This window comes from Hylobates moloch, unplaced genomic scaffold, assembly GCF_009828535.3.
Source record: "Hylobates moloch isolate HMO894 unplaced genomic scaffold, HMol_V3 SCAFFOLD_1121, whole genome shotgun sequence".
Classification (NCBI taxonomy): Eukaryota; Metazoa; Chordata; class Mammalia; order Primates; family Hylobatidae; genus Hylobates; species Hylobates moloch.
Window position 1 is genome coordinate 1 of NW_026653396.1, and position 13,561 is coordinate 13,561.

General features: G+C 41.6%; 3 protein-coding genes across 3 annotated transcripts; all 3 read left to right on the plus strand.

The window, feature by feature from the left end:
* On the plus strand, positions 1-1,919 carry LOC116464611 (protocadherin alpha-7). Its single transcript, XM_032147874.2, has one exon. It carries the CDS (start codon positions 23-25, stop codon positions 1,508-1,510), a length of 1,488 nt encoding a protein of 495 aa, XP_032003765.1. The 5' UTR covers positions 1-22; the 3' UTR covers positions 1,511-1,919.
* Positions 1,920-4,975: 3,056 nt separating this feature from the next.
* LOC116464613 (protocadherin alpha-8) lies at positions 4,976-10,574 on the plus strand. The gene is made up of 2 exons (XM_032147876.2): positions 4,976-8,427; positions 9,575-10,574. Exons 1-2 carry the CDS (start codon positions 6,034-6,036, stop codon positions 9,605-9,607), a joined length of 2,427 nt encoding a protein of 808 aa, XP_032003767.1. The 5' UTR covers positions 4,976-6,033; the 3' UTR covers positions 9,608-10,574.
* Positions 10,575-12,750: 2,176 nt separating this feature from the next.
* Positions 12,751-13,555, plus strand: LOC116464612 (protocadherin alpha-9-like; the record flags this gene model as incomplete). Its single annotated transcript, XM_032147875.2, has 1 exon — positions 12,751-13,555. A coding segment is annotated over exon 1 (338 nt), but the record flags the coding sequence as incomplete, so codon positions are not given.
* Between the last annotated feature and the right edge of the window lie 6 nt (positions 13,556-13,561).

Sequence of the window (13,561 nt, forward strand, 5' to 3'; positions counted from 1 at the left end):
AGATGTAAAATCCAAGTTCCACATGGACCCCATAAGTGGGGCAATCAGAGTGATAGGACATATGGATTTTGAAGAAAGTAGAGCGCACAAGATCCCAGTAGAGGCTGTCGATAAAGGCTTCCCACCCCTGGCTGGTCATTGTACAGTTCTTGTGGAAGTTGTGGATGTAAATGACAATGCTCCACAGTTGACTCTCACTTCCCTGTTTCTCCCTATTTCAGAGGACGCCCAACCAGGTACCGTCATTACATTGATTAGCGTGTTTGACCGAGATTTTGGAGTCAACGGACAGGTTACCTGCTCCCTGACGCCCCACGTTCCCTTCAAGCTGGTGTCCACTTTCAAGAATTACTATTCATTGGTGCTGGACAGCTCTCTGGACCGCGAGAGTGTGTCGGCCTATGAGCTGGTGGTTACCGCGCGGGACGGGGGCTCGCCTTCTCTGTGGGCCACGGCCAGCGTGTCCGTGGAGGTGGCCGACGTAAACGACAATGCCCCGGCGTTTGCGCAGCCCGAGTATACGGTGTTCGTGAAGGAGAACAACCCGCCGGGCTGCCACATCTTCACTGTGTCGGCGGGGGACGCGGACGCGCAGGAGAACGCGCTGGTGTCCTACTCGCTGGTGGAGCGGCCGGTGGGCGAGCGCGCGCTGTCGAGCTACGTTTCGGTGCACGCGGAGAGCGGCAAGGTGTACGCGCTGCAGCCGTTGGACCACGAGGAGCTGGAGCTGCTGCAGTTCCAGGTGAGCGCTCGCGACGCGGGCATGCCGCCTCTAGGCAGCAACGTGACGCTGCAGGTGTTCGTGCTGGACGAGAACGACAACGCGCCGGCACTGCTGGCGCCTCGGGTGGGTGGCACTGGTGGCGCTGTGAGCGAGCTCGTGCCGCGGTCTGTGGGCGCGGGCCATGTGGTGGCGAAGGTACGTGCGGTTGACGCTGACTCAGGCTACAACGCGTGGCTTTCGTATGAGTTGCAACCGGTGGCAGCCGGTGCGCGCATCCCGTTCCGCGTGGGGCTGTACACTGGCGAGATCAGCACGACACGAGCCCTAGATGAGACTGACGCACCGCGCCACCGCCTTCTGGTGCTTGTGAAGGACCACGGGGAGCCCTCGCTGACAGCCACAGCCACCGTGCTGGTGTCGCTGGTGGAAAGCGGCCAGGCACCAAAGGCATCGTCGCGGGCATCGTTGGGCATTGCAGGCCCAGAGACCGCGCTGGTGGATGTCAACGTGTACCTGATCATCGCCATCTGCGCGGTGTCCAGTCTGTTGGTGCTTACCCTGCTGCTGTACACGGCGTTGCGGTGCTCAGCGCCGTCCTCTGAGGGCGCGTGTGGTTTGGTAAAGCCCACTCTGGTGTGCTCCAGCGCGGTGGGGAGCTGGTCATTCTCCCAGCAAAGGCGGCAGAGGGTGTGCTCCGGGGAGGGCCCACCCAAGACGGACCTCATGGCCTTCAGTCCCAGCCTTCCTCAGGGTCCCTCCTCTACAGACAATGTGAGTCATAAATAATCTTGTTTCCAACAATTTAAAAATAATTAGTTCAATTTGTCTCTTTACATTTTCTTTCATAATTTCTTTTTTAGTTGATAGCTTTATATATAATTATTAATTTTTAGTGTTATGCTGTATTTGCACTAATTATTTGGAAGTATGTTTAATATACACTTTTGGGATGCGTAATACTGTAGATCAAAATCTATGGTTTATGTTGGCTACTCTATTTTTGGAGAAGGACTTTGCTAACTAGAACAATGGATTCACCTTCTATAGTGTATTTACGAAATCAAATATTTACATTTCCATATTTTGATAATCAATACTTATAAATGCTATAGTAAACAAATTTAATATATATTTTATCTAATATTTTATTCTATGTATTGTCCTCATTTTATAAAATATACCTGGGTCAAAATCATCTGTTCAATTTTGCCTTTTTATCTTTAGTCTAGAACTTGAATTTTAAGCATTTCTTTTACATCTATTTATCTTCTTTTTATAATATTTGTGTAGCACTGACTTCTTTTTAACTTACTTTGTTGAAATGTATTCGGCATGTTCATGAAGAATTAATATGAACAATTTAAAATAGTTTAAATGGCAGTTTAATAGTATTTTTTATTTTGTTCCTTGTTTGTATAAGAAATATATTCACATTCAAAATTTCAAAGAGTGAAATCTAGTACGTAGTAAAAAATCTCCTTGCCTCCTCCAACCGCAAACCATTCACTTTACCTTTCTGAATTTCTGAAGCAGTTTTAGTTTTTTTGTATGTTCCCAAGATTATTATTGCAAAATTTTATATATATATATTTACAATTACCAAATTGCAAATCGCCAATATATATATTTTAGAATTTGCCCCTTCCTTCCTTCCCTCCCTCCTTCCTTCCTTCCTTCCTTTTTCTCTTTCTTTCTTTTCTTTCTTTCTTTCATTCTTTCTTTTTCTTTTTTCTTCCTTCTTTCAAGACACGCTCTCACTCCATCACCCAGGCTGCTGAAATGCAGTGGTGGGATTATAGCCCACTGCAACCTGAAAGTCCTGGGCTCACAGGATCCTCCCCTCTCAGCCTCTGGAGTAGCTGGGAATACAGTTCGCATGTCATTGCGCCTGGCTAATTTTATTTTATTTTTGTAGAGACAGGGTGGAGTCTTGTCTCGCAGGCTGGTCTTGATTCTCCTACCTTGGCCTCCCAAAGTGTTGGGATTACAGACATGAACAACCACACCCAGCCTGCCTTTCATCTTTCCTTTTTTTAAAAAAAGAAGTGATTACATTAGAAACCTACCCTTCTGCACTTTTTGTTTGTTTTTCCACTTTAAATTTTATATATATATAGTGTGTGTGTGTGTGTGTGTGTGTGTGTTTGACAGAGTTTTACTCTGTCACCCTCGCTGGAGTGCAGTGGTGCGATCTCAGCTCACTGCAAAATCCGCCTCTCTGGTTCAAGCAATTCTCATGCCTCAGTCTCCCAAGTAGCTGGGATTAAAGACGCCGACAACCATGCCATGCTAATTTTTTTTTTTTGTATTTTTAGTAGAAACAGAGTTTCACCATGTTGCCCCAGCTGGTCTCGAAATCTGGGGCTCAAGTGATCTGCCTGCCTCAGCCTCCCAAAGTGCTGGGATTACAGGCATGAGCCACCGCATCCAGCCTAAATTATATATTGGGTTTTGTGGCATATTATTTCATTAGCGCTTATTCCTTCTTTTTGATTATTTGCTTTCTTATTTTTAAAAGTATTTGCATCTTATTTTCTTTTATGGATATATCATGATTTATTCATCCAGTACTGTATTAGGGACATTAATGAAACAATAACTGAATTGTCTAGACTTTTAAAAATTTTTTACAAATAATTTGGTTGGTTAAAAAAATGATAGTTAATGGGGCATGGTGGCACACACCTCTAACCCCAGCATTTTGGGAGGCCGAGGCAGGAGGATTGCTTCAGTCTAGGAGTTTGAGACCAGCTTGTGCCTCTTTTGTAGAGACTTTGTAAAATTAGCTGTGCATGGTGATGTGTGTCTGTAGTTTCAGCTACTCAAGAGGCTGAGGTGGGAGGATCCCTTGAGCCAAGGAGGTCCAAGCTGCAGTTATCATGCCACTGAACTCCAGCCTAGGTGACAGAGCAATACTTTGCCTCAAAAATAAAATAAAATGAAATAATAAAATAAAATAAAATAAAATCTCAGAACTGACAGTCAATTTTCACTGTTCCTAATATTCTAATATACTTTAGGAAATTATTTTAGGATGTGTTACTGTTTTCTTTTCAACGTGAATAAGGATAGAGGTATGCAAAGTCAAAAACCTGTTTGATAATCAATAGAATTATTTACCATTAAGCAGTAATATGTCATTCACATAAGCAGACCAAGTTTGCTGCTCTTGTTGAAAGAATATTCAGTTTTGTGGAAAAATCTATAAATATCTTTGACCTTCAAAGATGGTAATTGTAATCTGTTTTTATTGCTTTGTTTTTATGCTCACATGCATGTATATTTAAAACTTTCCTAGAATATTATTAAGGTTTTAAATATCCTATTTATCTTGGGAAATACTTGAAGTTGATAGGGGATCCTCCTTAGCCACTCGAACTGTATTCATCAATTATTATTATCATTATTATTATTATTTTTGAGACAGGGTCTCACTCTGTAGCCCAGACTGCAGTGCAGTGGCACAATCTGGGCTCACTGCAACCTCTGCCTCCTGGGCTCAAGTGATCTTCCTACCTCAGCCTCCCAAGTTGCTGGGACTACAGGCACACACCACCACGCCCAGCTAATTTTTGTATTTTTTGTAGAGATGGGGTCTTACTATGTTGCCCAGGCTGGTCTCAAACTCCTGAGATATCGAGAAATACTATTTTCTTTACAAATTGTTTGCTACTATTTAGAGTCAACTACAGAGGTATTTTTTGGATAAATAATGTGATGACAAATTTAAATCATTTCACAGAAAATACTCTTATTCGCCTTTCCTATTTTACCTACGTTTTTGGTAAGACTTTTATAGAAATTTGTAGGAGCTCTTAATCGCCTGCATGAAGGCATTCATGATGAATCTATGGAGAATTTACTTTTGAGGTGGACTTTGAAAGATGAATAGAATTTTGAGAGAAAAAGATGAATAGAAGAAAAACCTTGAACAAAGAGTGTGCCAAGAAGGAGACAACATATTTTCTGTAAAATATGACTCGTACTGGAAAGTGGTTAGCCTTAGCACTGAGAAGATTGGCTCATGGTCACGTAACGTATCTCCCAGATGGAAGTCTGATGTCTTGACAATTGGTCAATAGAAAGATAAACTTGTTGAAGATTTTAGTGAAATCGAGTGAAGGCTGTACTAATAAAGACAGAAATTATCACACATGAGAGGTGGGATGCATACAAACTTTAAACATGGTAGGCAAGGGAAAAGAAGTCATAAAAATACATATGAGTAAATGCTATAAAAATTGTGATTTTTTAATGATTTGGGTTTTGGGTGATTATTGATTAGATATTCTTTTAACTCTGGTCGACTCATTCTCTAAGCAATGTTAGGGTATACAGGTAAAAATGTCAGGTAGAAAATGAAAATAGGGGGTTGCAGACATGGAGTTAAGAATACTTCAAATAATAGGCTAGTTTAAAGCCCTGGAAATAGAAACGTTAAATAAAAAGGTTGGGAAAAAAAGGTTAAAGGCATAATTCTGGAAAATACTCACTTTTTGGAGCAGAAGAAAGATGAAGAGCTAACAAGCCAATGATGGAAATACTACTAGAGTTTGGCATGTCAGAGAAATCATAAAGGAAAATGGTTTAAGTGAGACGCTGAATTTAACAAGCTATAGAGATATCGAGAAATAGTGTAAAGAATATGCACATACATTTTTATTACTTTAGTAAATAAAACTGTTCAGGCAATTTGACATTTATTGAATAAAGAAAAGCAGAAATTTAACAATAAGAACACGAGAAGATAAAATGTAGAAAAGTTAGAATTATATGCTCACCTCAGAGTAATATATACCAGTGTTTCTGGTGACCAAATAAATATTAATGCATTTTTTCCACACGAAACTATGGAGGACAGTTTACATTTCTGATATCCATGACATACAAGTCATACTTAAATTTATTATTAATTGATACGATATTTGAAATATTGGGAAGAAATTCCTTTCCTTATGAAGAAGAAATCCTTAGCTGAAACTAATGTAAGGAGCCAGATAGTATGAATGCCTCTGCAATTGATAAAGTTAAGGATTTACTATTAAAGTATGATAAAGAAATAGAAAGTGCATAGAAGAACCCAGATATTGAGGAAGTAATTCATGTAATCATTACCTTTTGAAGCCACATGATGTCGCTGTCTACCAAGAAGTTCTGGTTAGCCAAGGTTCAAAGTCGTTTCTCTGACAGCATCTGTCTCTAAAGGCCGAACAATGGGAGATGCAGCGGAATTGGATTAAAAGACTCTGGAAGTACAGTCGTTCATCTTAATATTAAGAAGATTTTCTGATAGGAAACGACTATTTAACATGGTTTATCACTGGCGAGGAGACCTGGGATCCCGGCGACTGCTACTCTCGCTTCTGCTCCTCGCAGCCTGGAAGGTGGGGAGGGGCCAGCTCCACTACTCCGTCCCCGAGGAGGCCAAACACGGCACCTTCGTGGGCCGCATCGCGCAGGACCTGGGGCTGGAGCTGGCGGAGCTGGTGCCGCGCCTGTTCCGGGTGGCGTCCCAAACACACAGGGATCTTCTGGAGGTAAATCTGCAGAATGGCATTTTGTTTGTGAATTCTCGAATCGACCGCGAGGAGCTGTGCGGGCGGAGCGCGGAGTGCAGCATCCACCTGGAGGTGATCGTGGACAGGCCACTGCAGGTTTTCCACGTGGACGTGGAGGTGAAGGATATTAACGACAACCCTCCAGTGTTCCGGGTCAAAGAGCAAAAGCTGTTTGTTTCAGAATCCAGGATGCCAGACTCTCGGTTTCCGCTAGAGGGCGCGTCCGATGCAGATGTTGGAGCTAACTCCGTGTTAACCTACAGGCTTAGCTCTCATGATTACTTCATGCTAGATGTGAATTCAAAGAACGACGAGAATAAACTGGTTGAGCTCGTATTAAGAAAATCCTTGGACAGAGAGGAAGCTCCTGCACACAACTTATTCCTGACAGCCACAGATGGGGGCAAACCTGAGCTCACAGGCACTGTTCAGCTGCTGGTCACAGTGCTGGATGTGAATGATAATGCTCCCACTTTCGAACAGTCTGAATACGAAGTAAGAATATTCGAAAATGTAGACAACGGAACAACAGTTATCAGACTGAATGCTTCTGATCGGGATGAAGGATCGAATGGGGCAATTTCATACTCTTTTAATAGCCTTGTTGAAACTATGGTTATTGACCACTTTAGCATAGATCGAAATACGGGTGAAATAGTGATTCGGGGTAATTTGGATTTTGAACAAGTAAATTTATACAAAATCCGCATTGACGCCACGGACAAAGGCCATCCTCCCATGGCGGGTCATTGCACCGTTTTAGTGAGAATTTTGGATAAAAATGATAACGTCCCTGAGATAGCACTGACTTCCTTATCCTTGCCTGTACGTGAAGACGCTCAATTCGGTACTGTCATCGCCCTAATTAGCGTGAACGACCTCGATTCAGGTGCCAACGGGCAAGTGACCTGCTCGCTGACGCCTCACGTCCCCTTCAAGCTGGTGTCCACCTTCAAGAATTACTACTCGTTGGTGCTGGATAGCGCCCTGGACCGCGAGAGCGTGTCGGCCTATGAGCTGGTGGTGACCGCGCGGGACAGGGGCTCGCCTTCGCTGTGGGCCACCGCCAGCGTGTCTGTGGAAGTGGCCGACGTGAACGACAATGCTCCGGCGTTCGCGCAGTCCGAGTACACGGTGTTCGTGAAGGAGAACAACCCACCAGGCTGCCACATCTTCACGGTGTCTGCGCGGGACGCGGACGCGCAGGAGAACGCGCTGGTGTCCTACTCGCTGGTGGAGCGGCGGGTGGGCGAGCGCGCGCTGTCGAGCTACGTGTCAGTGCACGCGGAGAGCGGCAAGGTGTACGCGCTGCAGCCGCTGGACCGCGAGGAGCTGGAGCTGCTGCAGTTCCAAGTGAGCGCGTGCGACGCAGGCGTGCCGCCTCTGGGCAGCAACGTGACGCTGCAGCTGTTCGTGCTGGATGAGAACGACAACGCGCCGGCGCTGCTGGAGCCTCGGGTGGGTGGCACTGGTGGCACAGTGAGCGAGCTGGTGCCGCGGTCTGTGGGCGCGGGCCAAGTGGTAGCGAAAGTGCGCGCAGTGGACCCGGACTCGGGCTACAACGCTTGGCTTTCGTATGAGCTGCAGCCAGCTGCAAGCAGCTCTCGCATCCCGTTCCGCGTGGGGCTGTACACGGGAGAGATCAGCACCACTCGTGTGCTGGACGAAGCGGACTCTCCGCGCCATCGTCTGCTTGTCCTGGTGAAGGATCATGGGGAACCTGCGCTGACGGCCACGGCCACGGTTCTGGTGTCGCTGGTGGAGAGCGGCCAGGCTCCAAAGGCGTCATCGAGGCAGTTGGCTGGCGTTGTGGGTCCGGAAGCGGCGCTGGTGGATGTCAACGTGTACCTGATTATCGCCATCTGCGCGGTATCCAGCCTGCTGGTGCTCACGCTGCTGCTGTACACTGCGCTGCGGTGCTCAGCACTGCCCACTGAGGGCGGGTGCCCGGCGGGCAAGCCCACTCTGGTGTGCTCCAGTGCGGTGGGGAGCTGGTCACACTCCCAGCAACAGCCGCAGAGGTTATGCTCTGGTGAGGGGCCACCGAAGACGGACCTCATGGCCTTCAGCCCCAGCCTTCCTCCTGACCTGGGATCAGTTGATGTAGGCGAAGAGCAAGATTTAAATGTTGATCATGGCCTCAAAGTAAGTCCATTTAAATTTAGAACTCATAAATTCTATTTGTGGAAATTGTAGTTACTTTAAAAGTGTTTCAGATTTGTTTTTTCTCCGTATTTTAGAGTGAAAATTTAAACGTTTTAGTTTTTAGAAACTTTTATAATTAATTGAATTTTCTCAGTGGCATAATACAGTATTAATCATTCTCCACAAGTTGGGTCTATCTTGAAACTCAAGTTATGGTTGGATGATATCCTTTTTTTACTGAATATTTATTTTGGCCTGCCTTACAGCCGTCTTCTCTGAACAATAGTCTAAGGACGTTCAGGGCATTTCGATCTTTGGTGAATTTATTCCCCCAAAGCGTTTATTCTTTTGTCCTTAGGCACTGAACTCTTAATCTTACTCCATATGCTGTACTTTGGAATGCATGTTTTAAATATGTTGTCCTTATATTTACTTTTATTCACTTTAAGATCTCAGTTTATTCATCTTATCTGACTTTTTAGTGTCTGGTAGTCACAAATATCTTTGGTGTTTCACCATTGCCGTCTTAAGCAGTGTAGTGATAAAATACAGAATGATAGTGTTTTTCAAAATTTGATAGTTTTCATATTCCTAATTTTATTATAAACCAGTTAAAAAGTAAAATCAAGAGGGAAGAGATTTGTAATCCTTCTTTTAATTCATTATTTAGACCATTTTACTATTCGGAGACGTGTTTTTTATTCTACATGATTTTTACAGTTGTATTGTCGCCAACTTAATATTTTTTGAGCCTCTATGTTTAGAAAATGATTATTCTTGCAAGTATCTTCTATAATCATTCAACCCTTTGTTCATGAGTTGGAATATTTTCAATAATATTCCACATTAAAGTGATATTTAATATATGACTTAGAAAAATGTTTTCATCAGAAAAACTATACAAGGTAATTTCGTTTTTGCAAACCAAACATATAATTTATAAATCCTTATTATACAGAATATTTGGGATTATCATGGCCCATTAGTTCATGTAAAAATATTTAGCATTATGGGATAAATCTTTGAAAAATCCAAGATACTTTATTTTGGTGTCTTTCAACATTTTCTTTCTTTTCTTTCTTCTTGTCTTTTTACACCTTTGCTTCTTGTGACTGTTCGACCTGCCTGGATATTAAATACCCATTAGACTTTGCGCATATTGCTTTGGAGGGACAGGTAGAACTTGATGGAAGGGAATAAAGGATTTCTGGGACTCTGAATTCTTACAGTTTGTTATTAGTATTGTTTTAAATCTTTTAATCACTTATGAACCAATAATGTAATCATTTATGGGCATATTTTATCCCCCTTGTCCAACTGAAGGTAATCTCAAAGCAGAATTATTTTGTAGTTGATTTTACAGTTCTCTTAATGCCTGTCCATGTTTAGCGTTTTATTTGACTATTAGAACACGTTATGTAAAAGCGAATTGTTTTCATTTTAGTCCTTTAAGGACTTTAAAAAATATGCTTATCTTTGTTATCCTGTTTGAATAATATGTGGAGTTTTTCCTTTGTGAAAGTAATATTTCCTATCCTGTCTATGTCTACCTGGTTCTCAGGTATTACTTTAATTGCTGAATTCTCCTAAACATTTAATTGACTTTTACAAAATATCATAAATAGGAGGATTCTTTCCACCACCTAGCATTGTATTTGGCAACTTATCATTGAAGTCATTTTAGTTCTGTGTTTCTTCAACTCTCTGATATTTGAATTTGGGGTTGTGCTTTCACAATGGGAAAGTTTAAACCTATTTCTTGTACATTAATACTTTTCACTATTCTAATTATGGTGATGCTTTTAGCTATTAAGCATTTCTGGGATTGAAATGTGTCAGAAGTTAGTTATTAAGTATTGTGGATTCTGAAGCTCTCTAAATCAAGTCCTCCCTTTATCAATTTTTGTATGTGTAGCCATTGGTAAAGGATTTGTTATTCAGTTCCTTGGCATTATATGTTTGCATGACAAATGTGAATTCTACTGTATAGATTTTTTTGTATCAAGTAAGTTAATAGTTATAAATTATTAATAATAAAGTCTGGCAAGTGATAGGTACATAATAAAATTTAGTTATTACCATTCTTAAGAGAAAAGAAGTTAGTGATTGCAAAAAGGAAACCTAAAATGTCAGAAAGTCGTTATGGCCTTCCATATTAATCTTATTTTTATGTAAAATTATCTTCTGTAAAGTCATTTTTTAGATTAACCTAGGATGTTTCAATATTTTGAATGTTATGTGGTGCAATGAAAAAAATCTAACAGTTATTACGAGTTTAGGAAAGTCAAGTTAACATCACCTATATGGGAAAAAATTTTTTGGAAAGGTTAAAGTCCTTCCAAGGAATGTGTAGACTATCTTAATTTGATAGTTTTATGTTTCCCGTATTTAAAAGTTGCCTGAGATCCTGCAGATGGCTGAGTAGGTGTTTGAGATCTTTGTATGTTTCTTTCCATTAATAGCATTTTTCTTAAAAAGAAATATACAATAATGTTTTGATGATGATTTAAAGTCAATTTATGTTGTAGTTCTATGAATTAAGTAAACCATTTATGTAGAGTGTTGTAAAATAGCCTTTTAAAGTGCTTTCTTTTCTTTCTCTTTCTTTCTTTCTTTCTTTCTTTCTTTCTTTCTTTCTTTCTTTCTTTCTTTTTGAGACGGAGTCTCGCTCCGTAGCCCAGGCTGGAATGCAGTGGCGCCATCTCGGCTCACTGCAACCTCTGCCTCCCGGGTTCAAATGATTCTCCTTCCTCAGCCTCCCGAGTAGCTGGGATTACAGGTGCATGCCACCATGCCCGGCTAATTTTTTGTATTTTTAGTAGAGACGGGGTTTCACCGTGTTAGCTAGGATGGTCTCGATCTCCTGACCTCGTGATCCGCCCACTTCGGCCTCCTAAAGTGCTGGGATTACAGGCATGAGCCACCGCTCCCAGCCTAAAATGCTTTCTTAGCAAGTAGAGAAGATTGTAATAACCAGTCTTCATTAAACATTAAATAGGACCTTTACAGATCTCTAACAGCATATCATCATGTCAGGAATTATTACTGAGACCCAGCCTCTGGCTTTAAAATTTGAGTTCAAATAAAGAATATGAGTCACACAATGCAAGGCAAGATAATGTAACAGGTACAAAAGAGGTAAATCAGAGTGAGGTTGAAGTTGAAAGACAATCATTTCCTATTTGAATTTTTGAAGAAATACTTGAAGGGGCATGGTGTGTTTCAGTGGCTTTAAAATAAGTAAGTTCCCCCCTGGGAGAATATTGAGAATGATAGACATTTCTTGGAAAGAGAAGATGTACGGAATATTGGAGACACAGAAAGCATCAATATGACAAGTAGAAAAGTCCACTTTTGTTAAAACACACAGTCTGCAGAGAATGAAAGCAGGAAAACCAATGTAAGAAGATCTCATGATTTCTGAGTAATAAACTAAATGGCCGTGAGTGATTAAGGAATTTGGCCACTCTTTAGAATCAATTGGGAGCTATCAAGCTACCTTGAGCAAAATAAATCATGACTTTTGAAAGAAGGTTGAACGGGAAGACAAACTCAGAAGCTCCTGCAATAATCAAGGACAGAAGCAATTGTTAAATGCATCTCTTAGGCTGTTATCAGTAGAAATACGAAATAAAATATAAATATGCAAAAACATTAATGGCACAATAAACAGTCACGGTTTTGCTTTTAGACTTGAGATACACTAAAATTAGATTTAATTAATCGACTTGCACTTTGGAATAAGATAGTAAAACTCACAACAGAACTTTGTAGAACTGAGGAAAAGAATCTCAAGCATAGCTTTAAAAACAGAAATTGCCCCGAGTACTAAGGATGAGCAATAATGAAATTAAAACATATTGTAATAACATTACACAAACTATATTGGAGATTACGAAGAAGAGATTATTCATAGATTATAAAGCTTGGAAAGAATCAAAACAACACATTTCTGGAAACATTGTATAAATGCTGCAAAACAGAAAAATATGTTTTCTCCCCATGCAACGCAAGACCTTAAAGTCAATTCTTGCTTTTCTTGCAATATTTTATACCTTTTTCAATTCATAGAATTACTCAGGAAAACTACCTCAGTTGGTTGCTCCTTTTTGCTGATTCCTTTTTCCAGACATGACTAAGTTTCTTTTTCATCAGTAGATTTCTGGGCTATATTCACTAGAGATTGCAACTCCTGGATTTCTCTTGCACTGGAATCCTATTTCGAGCCATATGGGAGATTCTGAATTCCAGAACAAAAGAATTTTGTAATTTAAAATTCGTGATTGCTCAATGGAATCATTTTAATTGAGATTTAATTAAAATTACTTCATTTTTGTCGTTCCATAATTACTTCATTTCTGTCGTTATTTAAAACTTAAGTGGAGAGTTTTCTCAGGGATAAGAAAACCACAGTCAAGGTCATACACAACTTTTGGAGTCAGTCAGTCTGCTAAGAAGGCTCCAGCAAGAGAAATGGGATCTTCTGTTTCAATAATGATTACTTAAGAAAAAATTAAGAAAATGAAATAAGTTTTGCAGAATAATTGTGAAATTTTTATTCATGAAATATGTACTTACACTTTGGGCCACGTGATGTCACTCTTTGCCGCGATGTTCTCTCTGAATCCAGACAAATACAGCCCTTTTCCCATGGGAAAGAGGCTCAATTCTTTTTCACTCTGTCTGTGCTGAACAATGGCGAACACAGCAGAATGGAACTGACGAAATCAGATGATTTCTCCTAATTTGGAGGCAATTTTCACTAATTAGTAGAAGCCCGAGTATTTGAAATGTTATATTCAAGTAGAGGAGATCCAGAGGGTAAGCCTCTACTGCTCTCGCTTCTGATCCTCGCGATGTGGATGGTGGGCAGCGGCCAGCTCCACTACTCCGTCCGGGAGGAAGCCAAACACGGCACCTTCGTGGGCCGCATTGCGCAGGACCTGGGGCTGGAGCTGGCAGAGCTGGTGCCGCGCCTGTTCCAGTTGGATTCCAAAGGCCGCGGGGACCTTCTGGAGGTAAATCTGCAGAATGGCGTTTTGTTTGTGAATTCTCGGATCGATCGCGAGGAGCTGTGCGGGCGGAGTGCGGAGTGCAGCATCCACCTGGAGGTGATCGTGGACAGGCCGCTGCA